Source organism: Bacillus rossius (assembly GCF_032445375.1).
Source record: "Bacillus rossius redtenbacheri isolate Brsri chromosome 9 unlocalized genomic scaffold, Brsri_v3 Brsri_v3_scf9_2, whole genome shotgun sequence".
NCBI classification, from domain to species: Eukaryota; Metazoa; Arthropoda; class Insecta; order Phasmatodea; family Bacillidae; genus Bacillus; species Bacillus rossius.
Genome location: NW_026962013.1, coordinates 2,538,715 through 2,564,437, shown reverse-complemented (window position 1 = coordinate 2,564,437; position 25,723 = coordinate 2,538,715). Strand labels below are relative to the sequence as shown.

At 42.3% G+C, this 25,723-nt stretch overlaps 1 protein-coding gene across 1 annotated transcript in view; it reads right to left on the bottom strand.

Moving 5' to 3' along the window:
* Positions 1-25,723, bottom strand: part of LOC134543037 (acyl-CoA Delta-9 desaturase) — a 43,264-nt gene that overhangs the window by 7,510 nt on the left and 10,031 nt on the right. Inside the window, exons 2-6 of the mRNA XM_063387738.1 lie at positions 16,598-16,702; positions 12,059-12,222; positions 6,051-6,181; positions 3,846-4,051; positions 1,762-1,947 (exon numbers count right to left, since the gene is read on the bottom strand). Coding sequence (XP_063243808.1) covers positions 1,762-1,947; positions 3,846-4,051; positions 6,051-6,181; positions 12,059-12,222; positions 16,598-16,605 — 695 coding nt within the window. The 5' untranslated portion in view covers positions 16,606-16,702. The remainder of the gene's footprint in view (positions 1-1,761; positions 1,948-3,845; positions 4,052-6,050; positions 6,182-12,058; positions 12,223-16,597; positions 16,703-25,723) is intronic.

The following is a 25,723-nucleotide window of genomic DNA, read 5'->3' as shown; positions in this document are numbered from 1 at the left end:
CGCTGTGAATGCTAGGAAATGTATGAAAAGATTTCAAGGAATGGATAAGGTTTATGTTGTCGAAATTATTAAAATTACATCATCCAAGACTGTTATCGCATTCCGGCAGTAGGTACTTTGTACATGGGGCTTACCAGGGTTAATTGCGACAGATAATGGACCTAGCTTTATGTCTGGATAATTTCAAACATTCCTTCAGAATAATGCAATACGTCATATTACTACAGCAGTAAGTATGCCCTAATCTAATAAGGCTGCGGAAAATAGTGTAAAGACGTCCAAGGCAAGTTTTAAAAAACAAATACTGAATGGTTTAGACACAGTGACAGCAGTACAATCATTTTTGTTTATTTGCTGTATCACTCCCTGTGTAACCACCATGTACTCACCAGCAGAACTGCAATTAGGACGTAAATTACGAACAAGATTGGACTTACTGACTCCTGAAAATGATGTCCTTGAAAAGCAACGAAAAAAGCAGGCCAAAGATGGAGTGGGCAATAGGACACACAGCTTTACAGTTGGTAACCCAGTGTATATCAAGTACTATAACCGGAAGGGCGGTAACTTGGCTTCCTGCAAAAGTTGTACCACACACATTACTTTTCCTAATTTTCTAACAGCTAAAAAGTTAGGAACAGTAATGTTTGTGGTACAAACCAATGATAGCCGAGTGATAAAACGGCATGTTAATAAAATGGTAAAAGGTCTGACGCCCTTGTAAGAGAGGAATCCTCTCTGATCGACCTTCCGACTCATACCAGTGAACACGCCAGGGTGAGGAGAGGTGATTTGTCAGGGAGTGAATGTGTACATTCACCGGTGGGTCACCAGGAGGAGGCCGAAGTGAGTGGAAGTGAGAGTGTGATGACTAGAGGTTTTGAAGCAACAGGAAACAAGGCAAGGGAGAGTTCCAGTATGGATAACCTAGACAAATACTATTTGTAAATGTAGTGAGAATATAAACATTGTCAGTAAATAGAATAAGCTTGTACATACGAGGTTGAAACATTGTAATAAGTATGGAAATGTTTGATGCTAAGTTATAGAACGTGCAGTTGAAAAATTGTAATAATTATGGTCTGAGAGTGTGGTATATGTACAGTTGTATGGTTGGTAGAGAGTCGAAGGTGCGATATATGTGATTGTGTGAGGTTGGCAGACAAGACACCGGACAGAGACTGGATATAGTATAATTATTTTGTGCAAGAAAATGAGTAAGAAAGGTCAGTAGAAGTAAATAAAGAGTAAATGAACGAGCAAATAAAAGTTTAAAATACAACAAACATAAACATACCCTCCAAAATAAAAAATAAATAAAAAATATGAGCTCGAGAAAGGCTATCACTAGAGACCGGAAAAATTCGCGGATTCATTTCGTGATAGACTGAAAATTCAAACATGTGTATAATTCTGCTGTTTCTGCTATTGGCTCGCAGTTTAACTGGAGCTCTCTGGGCCAATGAGAGACTATCGACCAAAGAAGCGTCGAATCACAAGCTACCCAGTGGAGACGCCTCACAAGTTAGTACCCAATGAACACGCGCGTTTACTTGAGAAGTGCAGAGGATAATGGAGACTATCCTAGAGGTCATTGAATCCGCGAATTTTTCCGGTCCCTAGCTATCACCCTCTGAGCCATGCCTGCTTTTTGAACAACCAACTTATGTTTAAATAAAAATGAAGCGGTATATGGTACCTCGCAGCCTGAACAGTTAGACAATTAATTACATTTTAAGGGAAGCCAAAAGCAGAGCTTACTTGTCGTAAGGGCGGTTGCCCCACATGTGGGCCACGCTGTTCACGAAGAATGCGATGTTGAGCGTGACGCAGAAGCGGAAGTTGAACGCGATGAAGAAGGAGGCCCACAGGGACTCGCCCCAGAAGTACCACGGCACCAGGACCGGCATCGCGATCACCAGCAGCGCGAACAGCGGCACGTACAGCCTGCGCGGGGAAGCACGGCATCGTTACGTGTTTACTCCAGCCTCCGGCCATGCGTTCATCTTACCCCCGTGCCTGTTCCAGCACGGCCCAAGCTTCACGCACGCTTGCTGCACCGTGTTCGAGTCTCTACCATTCCCCCGCCGACAACACAACTCATTAGTACACAAAGGAAAAGGTTTCTTTGAATCAAACAAAATTTGATTATAGTATATGGCGAAACAAATATTTACTTGGTGAAACAAAATATTTTGTTAGCTTAACAAATCTCGGTAAGTAACAAAAATGATTTGTTACACCTAACCAAATATAGGTACATTTGAGTTGACAAAATCATTTTGTTGGGTGAGACAGAATCTTTCCTACCACAAAATATTTGTTTGAATTAACAAGATATATTTATTTCGCGATTATCGCCATATAGGTACAAACAAATATTTTGTTGAGGCAAACAAACCTTTCTCTCAGTGTAGGCACAAGATTTTATGGTTCTATTTTTAGGTGAATTTTGTTTTTTAAACAGGGGATTTCGGTGTTTGTTTTAATTTTATACATTGTGTTTATTCATAAAAATGTATAGCTAAACAAATATAAAATTAAAATATTTCTAAGTACTTATTCAACCAAAAGTCTCATTTTGACTGACACATGATGCACTTGTAAAATAAAATAAATTCTAACAAATATGACTCAGAAATAACTACTCAGTAAAATAAAAATAAATCAGCATAGTTTTTAGTGTTTGAAAAATGTGTCAATGTGATCTATGTAAAATTTTTGTAACTAATAATAAATGCACAATAAAACTTATATTATTTTTTTTCCCAATATATTAAGTTTAAACATTTTGGTACAAAAGTCACGCTAAATTATTACATTCAATGAATTTATGATAATAAAGGATAACATTTTTGTTGGTTTCAGTTTGAGTTCAGTTTTGTCAAATTGCTGACTGATTCCAAGTTTTTAGATACATTTAGGTGCTGAATTGTGTATTAACTTGTTTTATGATGTTATGTGTTGTATTGACATTCTTTGTGGTGTTATATCGGTTTTATTGCAATTCATCATACCATCTTGTACCTACTCATTAGGTTGAATATATCTGCACATGCTGTTCTTAATGTAAAAAAATTGTGAATCATTAAAAGGAGCATTTAGAATACATAATTGCCACTAACTACATATAAAAAAAAGATAAATTTGTATAACTTCATAATAAATTTATAAACATTTTCATACGGTTCAATTATGAGATAACTACAGTAAAATCCTTATAAAAATTTATATTTAAGAACATATCCTGTATAATAAATTTAAATCAATTTTGCACTGGACCTAAATTAGATACAAATTTCACCTTTTAATATTTCCCTGTTAATAAGTCTAAATTTCTAAGTACATTAGAAAACTTATTAACAGGGATTTACTGAATCTAAACTTTTACTAACAAAAAAAGTCAAATCCTACACAAGTGTGAAGTCATTTAGTCACAGAATATGTCCGATTTATTTGTTTGCAGAATGATTTGTTTCTAATTCAAAACCAAGTTGGAATAAGTATGTATGACTAATAACAGCAAGTAAAAGTTTAGCAGGTTATCAAGTTTAAAGAGATATGTACCGCTATTAATTTCACTTGTTTGAAGGACCATGATGGTTGAGAGGTGAGATTACGGGTCTCCTACCGAGATGATCTGGGCTCCATTCCCGCTGACATCAGGCCCAGGTTGGGAAAAGCGACGACAGGTGCCAAGCAGCAGAGGGTTTACTTTTACTTAAAGTACACCTGTTTTCCCCCGACGAACGCATTTCCTTGCTGCTACATCACATCTCTCCACCGCTCGATGTTTTCCTCTGCCAGTTGACAGTGCAGAGGGAGGGAGGGAGGGGGAGACCCACCTCTTCTGCCACATGACGATGGGGTCGGCCTCCAGGTCGCTCATGTCGATGCTGCTGCGCTTGCGCACCACGTCCGGGTGCGGCGTGAGCACCAGCCAGCCCACGTGCGAGAACAGGAACCCGCGCTTCGCGTTGTGCGGGTCCGCGTCCGTCTCGCTGTACTTGTGGTGCACCCGGTGGTCCAGCGCCCAGGCGTGCACGTGCCTCTGCACACAGGTCACACCTCGTCACCAGCCATCACACCTCATCATTATGTCACCAGCGGTCACACCTCATCACCACGTCATCAGCGGTCACACCTCGTCACCAGCGGTCACAGCTCGTCACAAGCAGTCACACCTCATCATCACGTCATCAGCGGTCACACTTCGTCACCAGCAGTCACACCTCATCACCATGTCACAAACAGTCACACCTCATCACCACGCCATCAGCGGTCACACCTCGTCACCAGCGGTCACACCTCGTCACCAGCAGTCAGACCTCGTTATCAGCGGTCACACCTCGTCACCATGTCACAAGCAGTCACACCTCATCACCACGTCATCAGCGGTCACACCTCGTCACCATGTGAAGTGGTATTGTAACCATGGTACAGTGAAACCTCATTAACAAAAACCCTGTTAATACAAATCTCTCATTAATACAAAGTATTTTCACAGTCCCTATAAATTACCTACTTAGTAGTTAAAGTGCTAAGTAATTAGTTTAATACAAAAGTATGGTTATTATGTAATGCAAAGGTAAAAAGTTACATTTAGTAAATGATGGTTAATACAAATATCCCCGAATAACGTAAACAAACGATTTGAGGTGTCAACTAAAATAATTACTGATGCCATTGCTTTGGTTCATTGTATGTTGCGAAAAGGCTTGGAAATTTATTCTTCTAAATTGATGATAGTGTGTTTTTTGTAGGTAATAATATAGACCTTTGCTTTATTGTTGTGTCTTAAATCTTTTAAGTGTGATACAGGAGGAGAAAAAAATTTGAGCCTCTGGTGGAAGTTACCCTAAAATGTATTTTACATTCGGTGTGGTATACAACTGTGCACGAGTTTTAACTTTATATTAATTCGATTTTAGAATTATATAAAAAAATTGTAATTAAATTTGTAATAGTTTGGCATATACAAACCTTGTTATTGCAAAGTGACCAAATTGAGGACCCTTCAGGTTTGTGTTATTGGAGTCCTGACTCTAGTGCGATGCTGCACGTGACTTGTTTTTTCCCGGACGAACGCGACACCTAAGGTAACGGTGGCTAAGAGTACGCATTGAAATTTCGTGCTGTTGGCAGCACTGTAATCCTTTCTCGTTATGACGCTTTGGTGCGTCTACAACTGCAGAAGAAGACACCGTATTGTCATCAATGTGCTCTTCTTTGTTACCGAACTACAAGGATAAATTACAGTTTTTCTATCATTGTATGCAATTTTTAGAATGTCTAACGTAAGGTTTTTAAGTAAGTTAAGTTGCACAACTATTGTTCAGATCTATATCAAAGTAAAGTACATTTCGTTTACAACAGCACGCAGCGGTCAAAGCTTCTGTTTGTTTAACGTGCTGGCATCTGTTGACGGTTTTGTGGAACATTGCTCGGGAGGCCAAGAGTACGCAACATCTGTCGAAATAAAGAATAACTGTGTAATTTTTTTGAAATCTGTATCTTGTCTCCTTCTGCCGATGCAACTGAAATTCCACTAGGTGCGCGCTTCAGACCCCCCACATCATTCTGTGGGCCCCGTTACTGGAAGTCATTATGCCCCCCCCCCCCCTCCTTCTTTTCCTAACAGAGATTAAAAAAAAATTTCCTTTATATATATATAGTTTTAGTTATATTTTTTTTAAATTTTCACAATTATTTTTAAAACACATTAAAACTATTTTTAAGTCAGTGTTTCGATTGTCAACGTGAATTGATTTCGAATAATGGCAAATAAGTGAGTGTAAGTGTTCTGCACAGTCAGCATGGTGTCACGTCAATTGGTGGTGGTTTTGTTACTCACAGTTGTAGATTCAGACACGTTCTGTAACCACAGCATATTCCGAATCATATTACTCTGGTGTGATATTTCATCGGTAACTAAATTTAGGCCTTACTGTTTAACTGTTTTCTATGATTTATTTAAAAATTTTCTAATTTTTTGAGGCTTTAAGTTTTTTTTTCTTTCCTTCGCGGGACCCCTAGACCCGTGCTCTCACCTGACCGGCGATGGTGAACAGGAACACCAGCAGCAGTCGCAGCGGCCACGTGGCCTTGTAGGCGCGGTGGGACCACAGGCGGTGCGCGCCGGCAGTGATGCCGAACCCCGACGAGTAGATCAGCGCGAACGCTGCGACACAACACAGCCAGTTCAACTGCCGCGAGCTCCACTCCTCCACTCCTCCAGCCCGGCCCCGCGCAACCCTCGCAGGATAGAGACCGGGAACATTCGCGGGGTCAATGACCTCCAGGATAGACTCCACCATTCTCTAATGCCAACTGTTCATTGGCTGCTGACTCGTGAGTTGTCTCGACTGGGTTGCCCGTGATTCGACACTTCTATGAGTGAGTGTCTCTAGTTGGCCCTCAGTCCTCCAGATTAACAGTGAACCAATGGCAGAAGCAGCACTAAGGTATAATTATTTGAATTTTAGCATAACACGAAATGAACCCGCGAATTTTTCAGGTCTCTGCCTCACAGATAAAGACCGGGAAAATACGCGGATTCATCTCGCGATGGGCTGAAATTTCAAACATGCTGAAAAAAAAAATTCCTAGACCAGCTGAAAGTTGAAACACTGCGGCATCGTCTGTGTTTTTGATTGGGTAAGATTCTTTCAGGTACGTGCATACTTTTGGCACACTAATCACAGTGATTCAGTTCGGATTCAAACGCGTCCTGAGTGGCTCGGTCAAATAAGGCAACGACTTCTCTCGCAGACGATCGCCAATCACAAGGAAGAAACCGAAGGTGCGGTTATACCTTGTTGCAGTCTAATAGGCGTCCTGATTAATTCGCGAAAAATGCCTGCCCCTACCTATAAGTACCTGTAGTAATTTGCAGCCCCCTATATGAGTTCAAACTTTACAAAGACCATTAAATATATATATGTATATATGTATATATATATATATACACACATTATGGAAATCATTACACTTGCAGAGATACATGCTTGAGTATTGCAGAGTCACAAATATATAGGTAACTATAGTTTTGTAGTTATGAGTGACATTTATTAAATGATAATAAAAATTTTCTGTGGTTTTTCAATGATATATATATATATCACTCTCTATCTATCTTTTATATTTTAAATCAATTAAATTTTGTCATGTGTGTGCACTCATACAACGAAATCACATGAACTGCCGCTAAAATATGTGAAATAAACACATTTGTTGACACGAAGATCACAATGTATTTGCTGTATTGGTATCGCACATTTTGATGTAAAAAAAATAAAATAAAACTCTGGATTTAAATTGCCGTTGTTGGGTGGAATGACTTGGGCTGTTGTTGTCCCAAGCTCGCAGTGCGATGACGTAGCCGGGCGGCCGGATAGAGCTAACTTCAGCACAGCGCGTAAGTGAAGTTGGCGGGGACGCTCACATCTGTGAACTTAAATTTGGCCAAAGAGTCGTATGGAAGGGACTGTGCAAAACCAAAGAGGTATCCAGATCCACCAGCCACAAAGTTTTGATCAGCCACCGCGTGAATGCGAAATCTTGCTGCATGTGGTGTTGCTGGGTATTTATTTTCCTCGTCAGGTTCCTGAACCAGCCGCGCAAGGCCGGGCGGTTGGTAAAAACAAAAAACTGCCGCTCGGTGACGTAAGCTGCACACACTTGCGCGCGCACCGCCCCGGGCGACGTTGCCACGTCTACCACGTGGTTCCACTATCGCCCACCACGAGCGCTGCTCTGCTCAAGCACCAAGTAGTGTGATTATTACAGTCTGTTTCACAGGGAGTTTGGCTTCCGTTGTCACCCCAAAATCTACTTAATGCCTGCTACTTTGAACGTCAAAATCAGATGATTGAAAACGATCTCACATGTATTTAATATACATTTGCAAATATAACTAAATATTTATTAAAATAACTAAGTATATATTAATTTTAAGCCATAAAAAATTAGTCACGCAAAAATATATATAATCTCAACCAAATACCAATTCCCTGCCTCTCGCTAAAACGCCACGACCAAAGTTTTTAAAAGTTACATAAAGTGTTCCTTTCTCAACAGCCACAAAAAAATTTTAAAACCATGTACTTTACGCGAAAAGCTTTTCAGACCAGCTGTGTGTTAAAACTTTGTAGCATGTTCTGTATATCGTGGTTGGCAGGGTTTATTTCAGGTGCATGTCTTACTATCGGCACACCAATCACAGCTATCCAGTGCGGAAGCAATCGCGTCCTGAGTGGCCAGATAACGAACATACATGGCTTCTCTTGCAGATGGCCGCCAATAAAAAAAAACTGCATTAAATTAAAATTTACACATTGCATGAATAATTTAAAGAACGTATACCTTATTGCAGTCTTAGGAGCCATCAGATTATTTCGTGCATGTCCCTAAACAATATTAATAAGTAACATGATGTGTAAGAGCGTATACTAAACATTCGTAGTAAGTTACGAAAAAAATTAGGTGAGTGTACTTTCGTACGCGTGTTAGAATTTATACAAATAAAATAACAAAAGAACTAACGTGATATTATAAATACGGTTGGAAATATAAATTCATTTACATTTTTAATTTTTTTTTACATAAATCCTCAGTATTCAACATTAATATAAACATTGGAATAAAATAAGTAATTTTATTCAGTAAAATAATCAAGATTAATTTTAATAATTTAAAATCAATAAATATCCTGAATGTTTATTCAAATTTATTCTCATTGTATGGACCAATATTCAATATACATCGCTAAAGTATATGATTTCAAAGCACATATATAATTTTTATTTTTATGTAACTTTATTTAATCCTGTGAAAATTTTGTAGCATCGTAAAAATTTACTCTTGTCATTTTTTGATGTGACAACGTCTAATAAATCGATGAACGAAGGCTGCACGCACGAAAAGGTGTCCCGTTACGCACATTGTTCCGTTACGCTGTGTCCCGTTACGCTCATTGTACGCTTGCGCCGCATCTATCTCTCTTCCACTCGACTGTTTATAAAGTGATGTGAAAAGTTAATGTTGTTTCTCATTGCTTATTACAACAACAATTTCGGCAATAAAGATTAGTTATTCTTGCATTTTTAAAATATGATTACTAGTATAATTTCAAGTATTTATTCTTTTATTATTAAAATAAAAATGATTCAATTTTATTCATAAAGTATGCAATTATTTCATCAATGTTTGGTTATGACGTTGTCACGTTAAACTATCGTCCGTAAACCGACTTTACAGACAACCAATTTTTTTCATAACGCGCCTAAAGAAGTATAACTGAAAAAAAAACCCGTTGTGAAGTATTCTGGTAGAGTTGCACCGGCATCGCCAGCGCGCTCGAAGCGCGGGCACGGATAGTCCTCGCGCGTGCCGTAACTACCGCGCGGAGACCTCCGCGACTGTCCTGAGCGCCTGATACCTGTGCGCCCCAACTGCCCGCGCCCTGGGAGGATGTGCGAGCCCCATTCGACCCCCGTTCGCCGCTCTGCGCGCCATCTTCCCCCGCAGTGGCTCCCTCGGGCGGCCACACGCTAGGACCAAGCATTCCGCCTCTCGCGTCATGCGCCGGCGAGTACGGTATCTATCGCCTGCGTGCCTGTCGACTGTACGGTAAAACACGGGCCTGCACGATAATCAGAGGTACGGAAACACGGTCTCAGTTGTTGACGATGATCAGTTGCTAGACACCGGAAAAATTCGCGGATTGATTTCGCGATATGCTAACAATGCAAATAATTGTATTTTTATGCAACTTCTGCCATTGGTTCACCGTTGACCTGGAGGACTGCGGGCCAATTATAGGCCCTCAGTCAAAGCAGTATCGAATCACGAGTCTCCCAAATGAGACGCCTCACAAGTCAGCAGCCAATGAACAGGCGACGTTTGCCCGAGTATGCACAGGATCGTGGAGTCTATCCTGGAGGTCATTGAATACGCGAATTTTTCCAGTCCCCATCAATTGTTGACGATCATTAGAGCCCAGTTGCAGTCAGAAATGACTAGGGACAGGAAAAATTCGTGGATTCAATGACCTCTAGGATAGCCTCCATTATCCTCTGCATTAATACGCGTGTTCATTGGTTACTAAATTGTGAGGCGTCTACACTGGGTAGCTTGTGATTCGACGCTTCTTTGGTCGATAGTCTCTCATTGGCCCAGAGAGCTCCAGTTAAACCGCGAGCCAATAGCAGAACCAGCAGAATTGTACACATGTTTGAATTTCAGCCTATCACGATATGAATCCGCGTATTTTTCCGGTCTCTAATGATGAGAGCCCAGTTGCAGTCAGAAATGACTACAAGGGGTCGCTTCGTTTAGCAACAAAGACGAGCCAGCCTTGCTGACCGTAAAGCTGTTGGCACCAGCCACATTTTCAAAGTCATCGATCTTCTAGTTATTTCCGGATGCCGCAAGAAGACACGTTCGCTCCCTCGGCCTGACAACTGAGCATCGGCACGCGCTCGTCAACATGACGCGCGTCAATCGTGACGTCAGCCGCACGTACGTCCTCCGGATCGCGGGCAGCTGGGACGCTCAAGTGTTCCTGATGACAATCAAGCAAGGTACGAGATGACTCGCGCACATTAAAGTCATAAAACTATCAAGGTGGCACAAAGTTAATGAGTAGGGACCCGAAAAATTCGCGGGTTCAATGACCTGCAGGAAGAACTCCATAGTTCTACGTACACTCGGTCAAATGTCACCCACTCATTGGCTACTGTCTTGTGAGATGTCCCAACGTAGAAGCCTGTGATTCTTATGAAGCTTTGGTTTATGTTTCTCATTAGCCCAGAGTCGTCCAGGTGAGTTGTGAGCCAATAGCAGAGACAGCGCTGAGGTATAACTATTTGTATTTTAGCCTATCGCGAAATGAATTCGCTAATTTTTCCGGTCTCTATTAATGAGTTAGCGACAGGAAAAAATTTGCGGATTCATTTCACCATAAGATAAATTTCAACTATGTATTCCTTTGTGCTGCTTCTGCTATTGGTTTAATTGTAATCCTGTTAGAAACCATCAATCAAAGAAGTATCGTATCACAAGTTACAAGGTAGAGACGCCTCACAAGTCAGCAGCCAATGAACAGGTGACGTTTGCCCAGATGTGCAGAGTATCTTGGGAGTCCATTCTGGAGGTCGTTGAACCCGCGAATTTTTCCAGACCCTAGTCATAAGAAAACATTGATGAAAAATTGCATACTTTTTAATTTTCAAATATTATTTAGTTTTTGCAAATTTAATTTAAATAATTTGTTTAAATATAATCACGAACAATAAGTTAAAAAGGCCGCCTTAACCTGTTTGATATTATAGAAGATTTTCTCGCACGATGGTTGGCCGGTTCTTGCACGCTCAGCTCAGGTGGACCGTGACAATAGGTCATGCTTTTTTGTGCGTGCAGCCGGCGTTCATCGATTTATAAGTAGGGGCAGGCATTTTTCGCGAATAAAGCTGAACGCCTGTTAGACTGCAACGAGGTATACGCGCAACAGCGGTTTCTTCCTTGTGATTGGCGGCCGTCTGGCGAGATAAGTAACTGCCTTGTTCGGCTGAGCCACTCAGGACGCATTTGCTTCCGAAATGAATTACTGTGATTGGTGTTTTTAACAATCGTCATGTACCTGGAAGAAACTCGCCCAATCACGAAACACAGACGATGCTACAGTGTTTTAACTTTCAGCTTGCCTCGGAATCTTTTAGCGAATTTTGCATTGCCCTATTTATAGAAACCGGAAAAATTCGCGGGTTCAATTACCTCCGGGATAGACTCCAATATCCTCTAAACTCTCGGGCAAATGCCAACTGTTCATTGGCTGCTGACTTGTGAGTCGTCTCGACTGGGCGGCCTGTGATTCGACACTTCTACGAGTGAGGGTCTCTAATTGGCCCTCAGTCCTCCAGATTAACAGTGAACCAATGGCAGAAGCAGCGCTAAGGTATAATTATTTGAACCCGCGAATTTTTCAGGTCTCTACCTATTTATAAGACGTTATCAAGTCAAAAATAAATTCGTTGCAGTGTAGGCTTGAGCGACTCACCCCACAGCACGGTGTAGAGCCTGGCGAAGAAGCACAGGTAGAGCCCGTACAGGCAGCCCAGGTGGATGAACAGTTGGACGCCCAGGTCCGGCCACTTGATGGACGGCTGGAACTGCGTCGCCCGGGCGTCGGGGCGCCCCTCAGAGGCGTCCTCGTCTGCAGCCCTGAGGCCAGGAACACACGGTGCTGCGGCGTCTTCTCTTGAACCAACAACTGCTGAGCTGACACCGAGTGCGGTCCGAGCCGAACAGCACTAACCAGCGGCAACCGAGTGGTAGGATCACATTCAGTTCATTATGCTCTCGAGAGCAAAAAAAAAAGGGGGGGAGGTTGTCTGTAAAACGGTTTACGGACGATAATATTACGTGATAACGTCATAACGTAGGGACCGGAAACATTCGCGGATTCAATGACCTCTAGGATAGCCTCCATTATCCTCTGCATTTCTCAAGTAAACACTTGTGTCATTGGGTACTAAATTGTGAGTCGTCTCCACTTGGTAGCTTGTGATTCGACGCTTCTTTGGTCTCGATAGTCTCTCATTGGCCCAGAGAGCTCCAGTTAAACCGCGAGCCAATAGCAGAACCAGCAGAATTGTACACATGTTTGAATTTCAGCCTATCACGAAATGAACCCGCGAATTTTTCCGGTCTCTAACTATTCGGTACTTCAATTCTAAATAAATTAACATTTATTAGAAACATTATTTGGCCCCTCTCTGAGCCTCATTCTGGATCCGCCCTTGTTGTGACGGAAAGTGACACGATTATTATTATTTATTTTTTTACAATTTACCCAATATTTTCCTAGTCCGCAGCTATATTGCATTTGAGCTTATTTGAACATTTTCCACGTCATTCTTGCAAGAATTATCTCCGGGCGTTATGGATTTAGCCATATAACGGAAAAGCACAATCTGTAGTTAGTGACACATTATCAGAAGAGGGTCTCCGGAAAATAACGGTATAAGTCAATAATTTCGCATATTTGGGTTTGCCGTGCCAAAAAAAAATTTGAGTGTTTCCGAGCAGCAAAATTTTGGACTTGCACAGCACTATGTTCTAGAAATCCCTCAAAGTTGTAACGTGTGTTTTTTTTTTTTTACATGTCAAGTTTAAATTGGTGCACATGAGCAGAGGTACGGTAATTTCGCGGATTCGTTTGTTCACAAGTGAGAATGTAAACCTTCCTACTCTTGCAAGGTGTTTCCACGATTGGACTGCATTTACCTGGACACGTCGCTCTGCAACAGTGAGCCGACGATCCTAGATCAGGCAGTGCCGACTAAAAAGGATGAAATTTTTCACACTAAAGTAATCAGTAGAGACAGGAAAAATTCGCGGATTCATTTCGTGATAGGCTGAAATTCAAACATGTGTACAATTCTGCCTGGTTCTGCTATTGGCTCGCAGTTCAACTGGAGCTCGCTGGGCCAATGAGAGACTATCAACCAAAGACGCGTCGAACCACAAGCTACCCAGTGGAGACGACTCACAATTTAGTACCCAATGAACACGCGTGTTTACTTGAAAAGTGCAGAGGATAATGGAGGCTATCCTAGAGGTCACTGAATCCGCGAATTTTTCCGGTCCCCAGTAATCAGCCAATGGAAAAAAAACCAAGCGTTGTTAGAGGAAATATAATACCAAACGAAGTCCGCGAAATTTCAAGGTCTCCGCCCTGGCTGCCTAACTGTTCTAGTACTAACGATTTCTCTAGTGATGGCTAGGGGCAGGCATTTTTCGCGAAAAAAACTGAATACCTATTAGACTGCAACAATGTATATCCACATCAGGTGTTTCTTCCTCGTGATTGGCGGTCGTCTGCGAGAGAATTCGTTGCCTTATTTGACCGAGCCACTCAGGACGAGTTTATTTCCGAACTGAATTACTGTGATTGGTGTTCTAACAGCAGACATGCGCCTGAAAAAAAACTCACCCAATCACTAGAAAGAAACTCACCCAATCACTAAACACAGACAATGCTACAGTGTTTTAACTTTCAGCTAGTCTCGGAAACTTTTCGCAATATATGCATGCCCCTAGTGATGGCTTCCAAAGTCGTTAGCAAAGTGGGTGAAGTCCGACTTATTCGGGCCAGTGACCTCTCGACACAGCGCCTTCCAGATGACTTATCGACTGGCGCCCGCCTACAGCTCGCGCGTCGCCATGGCGACAGCGGGGCGTCATCGCGCCTGTTTCCGCCGACGACCCCCTCCCCCTGCCCAGACGCCGTCACGTGTCACGGGGAAACTTCGCCAACACGGCTGGCGCGCGGTGCTATACTGAAGCAAGTGTCGCCGGGTCAAAGTTTTCGAAACTAATATAGTTGCAAGGTCGTCCATCAGAGGTCGTGGGTGACCAGAGCGCAGCAGGATAATCGTGGTCCAAAAAGAAAAGACCCCGTCATCACCGGAAGAGGAAAAAAAAGAGCGGATTCATTTCGCAATAGGCTACATTTCAAAGACTTTTTTTGGCCCTTGGCTTATGTCTAGAGACCGGAAAAATTCGCGGATTCATTTCGTGATAGGCTGAAATTCAAACATATGTATAATTCTGCTGGTTCTGCTACTGGCTCGCGGTTTAACTGGAACTCTCTGGGCCAATGAGAGACTATCGACCAAAGAAGCGTCGAATCACCCAGTGGAGACGCCTCACAATTTAGTACCCAATGAACACGCGTGTTTACTTGAGATGTGCAGAGGATAATGGAGGCTATCCTAGAGATCATTGAATCCGCGAATTTTTCCGGTCCCTATAATGTCAGTGATTGCTCCACAGTTACGAAAAAGGACTCGAACCAACAATAAAGACAAATGACGGAATAAGTAGCGAATAAAAGGGCATCTCACAATCGAGCAGGGAACGTTTTTACTCGTGCACATATCATGGACTGGAACAATGACCTCCAGGTTGGACACAGTCGTCTGCTTATTGGCTGCTGACTTTGATGAGTTCTGGAGGATGTCACCCGTGATTCAGTCCTCACTTTGTTCGCTGATTTGCCATTGGCTCCGGGCCCGGACTACTCCGTGTGATGTGACCTCTACTCCAGTGGCTGCCTGTTGCTGGGGAGATCAGTGAGGTTTTTAAACTACAAAACCAGCTTTACTTAACTTAAGAAATCATTATTAGATGGACATGAAACGTTATCTTATGTAAATATAGTTTTAGCAAGTACTAATATTGTTTTATTTCATTTACGTTTTAATTTCCTATACATCGAACTATGTTTATAATTTTATTTATTATATTTATACACATACATATATTCTTTCAACTTGCGAGTAAGCTGAAATGTCTGAAAAAAATTGTTTTCATATTCTTTGTAACTGCTTTATCTTTAGGTTAGCTTAGTTATGCAGGCTGAGTCTGCAGGTTCATCACAAAATAAGTCGAAAACCTCTATATGACTTGTAGTGAAAAGTGCTTTGGCATACGTCTTTGAAGTTAGGACTGAACAAAAATTTTAATGTTAACAATAGAATAAGTATTTAAGACGGATCACTGAGCGCTGCATTATGTTTAGTTTAATGATGTTCACAGAATTTTGGTGGTTGAGGAAAAATTATTATATTAATTGGGGATAGTAACACGTCACAAAAAATATGTGGAAAATAAAGGTGTTAATTCCAATATTTTAATGAAACAATTTTGCTACAACCACAAAATTTGCGGTGGTTGGAAAACATAATTCAGACGTTCAGTGTTCTATCTTAAATACTTTTTCTATTACTTCTAATTAATATGTTGATCAGCCCCAACTAAAAAGAAGCACTTTGGACTGCAGACCCGAAAATTTCGCGAATTCGTATTCCGTCAGGCTGAAATTCAAAGCCTTATGCTTGCCCTACCAATGTTAGATTTTCTTTTTTCTTTGTATGTTCTTAAGTAGGCACTACATTATTCGTAGGGATCAGAAAAATTCGCGTATTCAATGACCTCTAGGATAGCCTCCATTATCCTCTGCACTTATCAAGTATAAACACGCGTGTTCATTGGTTACTAAATTGTGAGTCGTCTCCACTGGGTAGCTTGTGAATCGACGCTTCTTTGGTCGATAGTCTCTCATTGGCCCAGAGAGCTCCAGTTAAACCGCGAGCCAATAGCAGAACCAGCCGAATTGTACACATGCTTGTATTTCAGCCTATCTCGAAATGAATCCGCGAATTTTTCCGGTCTCTTGTCTAATGTATGTAGGCTGTGTGTCAGACCCACCCAATGGCGGCTTCAGGATGACTTTTCGGGAGGGGGCTATCGCACAAAGAAAGGTCGTAGTTGCAAAAAATGAAAGTGGTCAGATATTGGCCTTGGAATATTATTTACAAATTACAGGTTTCAAATACCGAACCTTAGTAGCTCCATGCAACTTTTGAGGCGATAAAAGTTTAACATATGAAATTAAATATTTAAGTAAACATAAATATACACTAATCAATGAAATTGGTCTCGGGAGGGGCTATCGACCCCACCGCCCCCCTTATGTAGCCGCGCTAGGACCCACCCTGTATAAGTTTGGCCACGTGGACTCGGTACTCACAGCGTCATCTCCGGGTGTCGGGGCTGGCTACCTGGTGCTGCTCCTGGCGGGACTCGGAGGAATCACAGGCCGCTGCATGACGGCATCACTGCCGCACCGCGTGGTCTGCAAGCACACGCGCAAGGGTCGAGAGAGCAAGTTGGTACATACCTCCACCCCCCAACACACACATACACACGTGTGTGTGTGCTATCAGCACGAGGTGCGCGGAGTGCACTCCAACACAGTGTTCACTGGTCCACTGTGGTTACATCTTCTTATCTCGATAAGCATGGCTGGAAGATCATTGGCCGAGCCAGCTCATGGACACGAGCCGGATGACAGGCTGTCCGGTCATGTTCGCTTTTTTTTTTTTCGTTCTATCTCATTGTATAAACCGGTGTGGCATTAAATTTTGCGGTCGATTATGATAGGTTAGTTACATTATAAATACTTTAAAACATTGCGGATGGTTGGTTATATTAGGTAAGTATAGCTACATTAAAAATACTGTAAAATCATTTTATGGTTGCTTTGCAAATAACTTATTAATATGTATCTATCCAGCGCTAGGAAACCGTTTACATGATTTCACAGTATATTTAATGTAATCTTTAAAAGATTTGTGCAATGGGAGTGCATGACTTGATGTAAGTTTTTGGACATACGCCATTGCTAAGAACTTTTTCTGTTGAAGAAAAACTAATAAAATAAATAAATAAAATAAAATAAATAAAAATAAATAAAATAAATTGTTTGCTTAGTTTTGTGTGTTTTTTGTCTTTTTTTGAGTATTTTTATTTATTTATTTTATTAGTTTTTCTTCAACAGAAAAAGTTCTTAGCAATGGCGTATGTCCAAAAACTTACATCAAGTCATATTTAATGTAGCTATCCTAACCTCATCAACCGTCCACAATGTTTTAAAGTATTTAAAATGTAGCTAACCTAACCTAATTGACCATTAGTTATCATTAGTTGTCCAAAATAAACATTCAAGGACACACGGCAAACGAAAAATATGGCGGCGTACAAATAAATACCTTTGCCTTGTTTATGGTCTTTCCTTTTATCAACACCGCCATATTCATTTACAATGAACAAAAAAAAACGAAGATGCACGATCGGTAGGGACCGGAAAATTCCCGGGTCAATGACCTGCAGGATGAACTCCATAGTTCTACGTACACTCTGTCAAATGCCACCCACTCATTGGCTGCTGTCTTGTGAGACGTCCCAACGTAGCAGCCTGTGATTCGATACAGCTTTGGTTGGGTGTTTCTCATTGGCCCAGAGTCATCCAGGTGAGTTGTGAGCCAATGGCAGCGGCAGCACTGAGGTATAACTATTTGTATTTTACCCTATCGCGAAATGAATTCGTGAATTTTTCCGGTCTCTACATAGAAAAGGGTGGAACAGGCTTCTCAAGATGGCGGCAACCAGCACACAAAATCGGGTTGGGTGTAGCCCACACGTCGCGCACCAAGGTCGATGTACCAGCGGGTGTTTGAAGGTCGTGTCCAGTGGCCCGGTGGTGCGGCGACAGAGACTATCCCCCTGAGCATCGCGGAAACGAGTCCTGCCGTCACGGCCGGATCCTGGCTTTGCCGCCCGAAAACAATACCGCGGCTTCCGCCTGCACGCGCAGTGTTGCCAGTCTTCCGAGCTGAAAGATCCCAAGTTCAGTGCGGAGACGTCGCACAGCACGTAAACGGATAGGGTTTTCCTAGCTACACATGTTTAAACGTCCATCGGAGGGCATCCATTGCTCTCTAGCGTTCTTTTTGACGTGATAACGTCTTATAAATCGATGAACGTCGGCTGCACGCACGAATAATTGTCACGTTCCGCTTGAGGAGCGTGCAAGAACCGGCCAACCACCGTGGGAGAAAATCTTCTATGATACCAAACAGATTAAGGCAGGCTTTTTAACTAATTGTTTGTGATTATATTTAAACAAATTATTTAAATTAAATTTGCAAAAACTGTAAACAATATTTGAAAATTAAAAAGTATGCAATTTTTCATCAATGTTTTCTTATGACGTTATCACGTAAAATTACCGTCCGTAAACCGACTTTACAGACAACCCCTTTTTTTTGTGATTATCTCTAATTTCAAATACAATATTTAACTATCGGTTTTCACGTGCGAGGCGTCCAATGGAAAGCGCATTTGTAATAAATACTTGCTACTCGTTTCAGAGTATTTCAAAGAGTATTTATTTTACATCCAGTAAAAGTACGGAAGGTTGTTCTAGCTTGCTGCTATCGCCATAATTTCTTACTTAAAATTCCTACATACTTTTCTCATGAAGATATAAATTCCGAGACTGTAGCGCCAGCCACCAAACGAGAAAATAACCGGTCTGACCCCAATGGAAAGTTGCAATCAAAAAAATGTTTTACATATTGCTAAGCGAGAGAGGAACGACTACTGTGGATATTTTAACAACGAGGGTGCAGTTTAGTGGCAAGATAAATTTGGTAGTTCCTAAATTACAGATTTTGCAAACTGTAACCTGATATTTTTTGACCGGAAATTCGGGTATTTATCTAAAGTTGGTGAACTTTAAGTGAATAGCTAGCGAAAAATGGATAAACTTATAGTGAAATTTATAAGTAAATATGCATCTGAATTTCCTGTCTCTATACTGACCTGTTTGACAACAAAAAATGTATAGAATAATATAAAATTAAAAACTGTTTTGTTTCACGTAATTATCCTCAACATCCATAGCAAATTTCTGTGTAGTATTCATAGAAGATTGATTCTGACGCTTTTATTGATCTTGTAAAGACATCATTTCGTCGTAGTACCACAACGTTGGTTCGAATGTAGAATCTGCACTCATTCTAGATTCCAAAGATGCAATATGTTTTTTTTTTTTTTTCCTTTTCCTTTTCCCATTCTGTGCGATAGTTTGTTCTCAGAGCATTAAACACGTTTTACGTCATCTTTCGACGCTTCTGGAAACATTTCTTTGTACTTGCCTAACACTAAATCGCATGCTTTGTTTTTGTTCGGTCGTGATAAATTCTCGTTCCTTTTTCCTTTGCGACAGATTTAGCCATTTTCACTGTCAAAAAAAACGCGCGTTTACAACACTCCAAGTAAAAATCTTAACTAGGGACTGGCCAACTTCCCGGATTAATTTGAAGCAAGGTTTGGACTTCAAAAGAAGCACGTGATCGCGCCAGAATGTACTTCTTAAGGTGTGGCAGTACGGTCGCAGGATACTTGAAACTCACACTTCCGCGCTGCTTCGCCCGGATCAGACTGGAGACTGGACGGGACACGGCACACAGCACACGGCACACGGCACACGGCAGACGTCAAGTGGCTTGGCCTTCTGACTGCTCGTCAGGAACACGTCGAAGTCACACAGGTGAGTCAAGAGGTGAGTCAGAGGTGAGTCAGTGCGGGACGAGATAAGGTGGATAACGATCGTATTTTCACGTTTGTTTTACGCGGGCAGGAACATTGACGACGGATCGAGGGTTTAGCGAGTTGAGTGCGACTGCCCGCCTCGTCAGGGGTGTATGTGTGTTAGTGAGGCGGGATGATAAGCGCGACGCTCGATGGTATTTCTAGCGCGGTATCGCCTCTAAGCTCAAGGCTCTGAACTGGCGCGCAGTCTTCTCGTCGTCAATTGATAACTGTGAAATTTGTGCGGTGACCGTATTTTTATATTACGGGGAAATGAAGATAAAGGTGTAATGCAAGTCCCTTAAGTGCTTTCAAGAATCTGTACCACTTGTTTTACACCTAAAAATTACTCTGAAAACATGCGTTTTAGCCATTTTAACTCTTCTAGAAATACAGTTTAAAAACATGATACAAAATTAAAAGTACTTTTCGGGCCTCAGCGAACTCTTAAATGCTTTTCGTAAACATACCCCACTCGTATATCTTGAGCAGTTATCAAATCGCGTTGTTTTTCCTGAAACTCTGCACACCGCGTGTGTGACCAGGTAGGCGGGCCCCTTAATCGACACGCAGCTGCTCCTATCTGGTAACCCCCGTCACGAGCCCGGCCTACCAGGGACAGCTGAGGGCCAGTTGGCCGCACACCAAGTACGTCGAGAAGGAAGAGGAGGAGGAGCGGGCGGCCTTGAACTGTGGGTCAGTGCCTCGTAACGTTGCGCAATTCTCCGTGAGGAGGCGGCATTTCTGTCCGGGACCGTCCAGGGGTGCTGCGGACCTTCGTGTCACCTTTGAATATATATACTGTATAGAAGTCGCGAGTGGATAGGATTTACTCTACGTTTTTCAGTAGCGTATGATGAGCAGCTTGGGAACTTCACCGCTGCAGTGCGCTGCCGTAACGCCCTGTATCGTCTTAGTTGTTATTTACACGTTAGAGCGCAGCTCTGTCGCCCGCTGTCATTCCCCGCACCCCTCATCCATCATTCACTGCAGCTCAACGTCGTTCAACGGGAGGGGGAAGGGGTGTCTGAAGAGTTGGACACTTGTCCGCTAGGGACCACCACAAGTCGATGCCCTAGAGATGGTGGCGATTGCGGCGGTGAATTAACCAACTACCTCAAAACCGTGTTAGAAATTTTAACCTGGGCTGGCGACTTCTATGCAGTATATATATTCAAAGGTGACGCGGACAGCAATGTCCGAGCCCCCAACCCCCTGCATGGTAGACTCTTTTCTACTCTGTCCAACTCATCTTCCAGATACATCCTCCTGTTTTCCCGTAAGCCTCCTGCTTGATATTAATGCATGAAAATTTTGCATCCCGCATGTCAAGAGCCCAGGGTGTTCCCCTGTGTCCATGCAGTATTTACCTGGGCTCAACATATCTAGTTTTTAGTCTAGTATAGTCAGCGAGGGGAGATGAGTCATGGCGCCAATCGCAGCCATGGCTGGCCAATCCCCCCTCCTAGCACACGATGCATGCTACTACCCCTCCTGCATGGCTAACAACCCTGCATGATCAGAGCACACGGGCTTCGGCCTGAGACGCGCTTAGTCTCCCTCCCTAACCCGGAACCCTCCCCAACTCACTTAGTTTTTAGTTAGTTAGGAAAAAAATCCTTCGTGTCCCTAGCGTGGCCCCCACATTCGATTACGGGCCCTGGACCCGGGATCGGAGACGGGCGCTACGTTATAATTCTTACGGTACGCGCGCACTAGGGCGTCGCGGCAATGACGGACGGACGGACGGAAATTGTTTCGGACGGTACAGTGTCGCCCGAGCCACTGCAATGGAAAGTGACGAAGAACTTGTAGTTGTTAGTACAATATTAATGGAAGTGGAAGAGAAACGTAAGGGATCGTCCATTAATCACGTGAGGCTCGAAAGGGGGGGGGGGGAGGGTTTGTCGGGAAAAATCACGAAATATCACACCTTGGGTGTAGAGAGATATCACGTGTATTTTTTTTTTCGTGCAATTTCTACTAAACCGAAAAGCGACGCGTGACCTTGACTCGCCGTAGCCAGGCAACAATATCCCCGCCCGCCGCAACATGAACCACCCGGCTCGGCTTGCGTAAATCACATATAAGCCTTTCCTTTATTATTTTTATGCCAGTGAGAATAAACCTGCAACCTAAATGTGTGTCTGGACATTTTTATCACTGTGCTTAATTTTCCAGAATTAAATTAGATTATAGAGCTGTAGCAAACCGTATGTATTCGTTACTGAGTAACGGGTGCGGCATCTAGTAACGAGTAACGAAACGTTACACACGAATGCATTTCGTTACTCGCATCTTTCGTATGTTTCACGCATGCGCGCGCGTATTCGTTACAAAGAACGATGTCTGTTTATTAATAAAAGTATGATTTGGAAATTCGTCGTCCAAGTTTTTTACTGTTTATTAAAGGTATTGTGTGTGTAGACAAAGTTTTAGATTCGAACAGAAACAACGTAAGAAAGTATTTTTTACAAATTATAAATATGTATGTTTTTGTTTTTTATAATCGCGTATTTTCACGTTTTATGTTCTTATCTTAAAAGATATATTATAATAAAGCCGCTCTAATGAGAGTTAATTGTTTCTTGGTTAACAAAAGCTGTTAATTATCAAATATTTTTAATTGTTTATATTCGATTTATTTTTATTTACGCGACGTCATACTGTACGCGTACGAAATACGACTCGATTCGATGCTGTTACATAACATAGCATGTGCCATGTCATGCGGTATCAGAAGTAACGAGTAACGATACGAAAGTAACGAGTACTAATTGTTATAGTAACGAATACATACAGGTACACATTTTTTCGTTACTTTTACACCTCTATTAGATTATACCTATATTTAAAGATAATATTCCGAAACTTTTAAAAATATTTTGCACCAAAAAATACACGTGATTTATTGGGGGGGGGGGGGGGGGGTGACTGAAACCTCACCACAAATCACTAGGGGGGAGGGGGGGTTAAAAATTTGCTAAAAAAAAAAACATCACGTGATTAATGGACGACCCCTAAACGGCGAAGAAAGCGTAAATTCTGGATCTATAACATAAACATTCATGATGGAACCTATTTCTTCCCAGCAGTTATCTCGCCTAGTAATGTTAAAATATTGTGCATGCCGCATGTTATATAGCTCTTCATAATTTTCAACCAACATTATTAACTTTGAGACATCCATTTCGCACAATGTGTATAACAACTGAAATGGCGGTACCGGCCGTCCTGTCCTGTCCTGCACGTGCGACTGCTAAGAATTGCCGATGACTCATCGGGAAGGACGGTACGGCACGCACCGCACTGTCTTTTAATTCCCTCCCGTGAACTTTCTGTCGGACGGCCGAAGCTACCGATCGTCCGTTCCCGGCCGTCCCGCCGTGGTGCGCGCACTTCTGTTACTCCACACGTTATACATTTTTTGTATTTTTCTGCGACGGCCGTCTGTCCTTGCCGCGACGCCCTAGTGCGCGCGTACCTTTAGAGAGCGCCCGCCTCGTCAGGGGCGTATCTGTGTCGGCGAGGCGGGACTGGCTGGTGCTTCCAGCGCGGTGTCTCCTCTGGACTGGTGTGCAGTCTTCTCCCAGTGCATATGAGCGGCGACCGTAACATTAACACGGCGGAGAAATGAAGACCAAGGTGTAATGCAAGTCCCTTAAAAGTGCTTTCCAGAATCTGTACCGCGGTTGTTTTATGCCTAGAATGCACACAGGAAACCAATTCAAAATTTTTTTTCCTAACCTAAATTAAAACTAAGTGTATTTTGGAGGGGTCAGGGTTAGGGAGGGACCTAGGTGCGTCTAAGGCCGAAGCCCATGCGCTCTAATCATGCAGGGTGTTAGCCATGCAGGAGGGGTAGTAGCATGCATCGTGTGCTAGGAGGGGGATTGGCCAGCCATGGCAGCGATTGGCGCCATGACTAACTCCCCTCACTGACTATTCTAGACTAAAAACTAGATAAGTTGGGCCCAGGTAAAACCTGCATAGACACAGGGAAAACCCTGGGCACATACATGCGGGATGCAAAATTCCGTGCATTATTGGCAAGCAGGATGATTAGAGGGAAACAGAAGGATGGTTCAGGAAGAAGAGTTGGACAGAGTAGAAAAGAGTCTACCATGCGGGAGGTTGGGGGCTTGCACCGCAGGAAACCAAGGACGAGAGATGCCCATTAGCCGCGTGTGAACGGGAACAGGAAAAGTCAGCGAGCGCTATGACGTCACCCGGGGGGGTGTGGGTAGTGGAGGGGAGGGGGATCTCGACAGGACCGGATCTGCTGTCGGCGGGAGTGTCGCGTGTTGCGTGCCGGTGTAGAGGGGAGGAGGGGGGGGGCAGTGACGCCACGGCCCCAGGTCCGAGCCAGGGCGTCAGATTGACACCTTGACCTCCACTTGACCTCCGCCCGGCAGCTGTGCGTTCAGCGGTCACCACGCCGCGGGTAACTCGTCGGAGCAAAAAGGTTCAACTGGACGTCTCCTTATCTCTCTGCCTGACACATGAACGGCAGGACAACACAAATTAAAAAAAAAAAAATTGGTTGTCGGTAAAGTCGGTTTACGGACGATAGTTTAACGTGAAAACGTCATAACAAAACATTGATGAAATGATTGCATACTTTTATGAATAAAATTGAATCATTTTTATTTTAATAATAAAAGAATAAATACTTGAAATTATACTAGTAATCACATTTTTAAAATGCAAGAATAATTAAACTTTATTTGCCGAAATTGTTGTTGTAATAAGCAATGAAAACCACATTAACTTTTCACTTCACTTTATAAACAGTCGACGAAACAGTTCACGTGTAGATGACTTGTAATTAATTTTAAAAACTGGCGTTTAGCTATAAAGTTTAAATATAATTATGAACAAGTTTTCATATAAATAAACTGCAATCAAATATCTATCATCAATTATATGATTCACCATAATTTTTTAGTCAATTGTAACATAACCTATTATTACTGCACTCGCCGACAGCGTAACGGAACACAGCGTAACGGAACAATGAGCGTAACGGGACACAGCGTAACGGGACACAGTGTAACGGAGCAATGCGTAACGGAACACTTTTTCGTGCGTGCAGCCGGCGTTCATCGATTTATTAGACGTTGTCACGTCAAAAAGAGCGCGTGTAACTCAGTTCACGCGATAGAAGTGAAACTTCTTTGGCAATTCAAACATCGACTCGTGAAGTATATCGAGGGAGGTAAAACTGCAAAGAAAGAGAGAAAAAAAAAAATATTATTAAAATAAACATGAAGTAACAAAATTATTACTTCAAAAATAACTGCTCAGAATATCAATAATTATCTATCAATTAATAATGATTGATTAACAATAAACATTAATCACTGTTGAAATACACCATAAAGAAAAACTTTGCGTGTTACTGCTTCTTCAAACAATACTGCAATTTGGAACACACGTAATCTCTGAACGAAATAATGATATTCATAACAGGCAGCGCTATCTATGCGGGAAATGCAGGGACTGTCTCAATAGCGCTCTCTACGCTGCTGGTTGAACAACGAGGAATGCGAGCGCGCTTGTAGCAAATACAAAATTCAAGGCACTCACAGCTGACTGTGCAGGATACCTATATCTATTTTCTGTAACAAGCGCATGCGCACACAAACTGTCTTATTCTTTCGTTCATCTATCTATCTCGGTTTTTTTTTTTTTTTTCGGGAGACGAATCCTCTAGTAT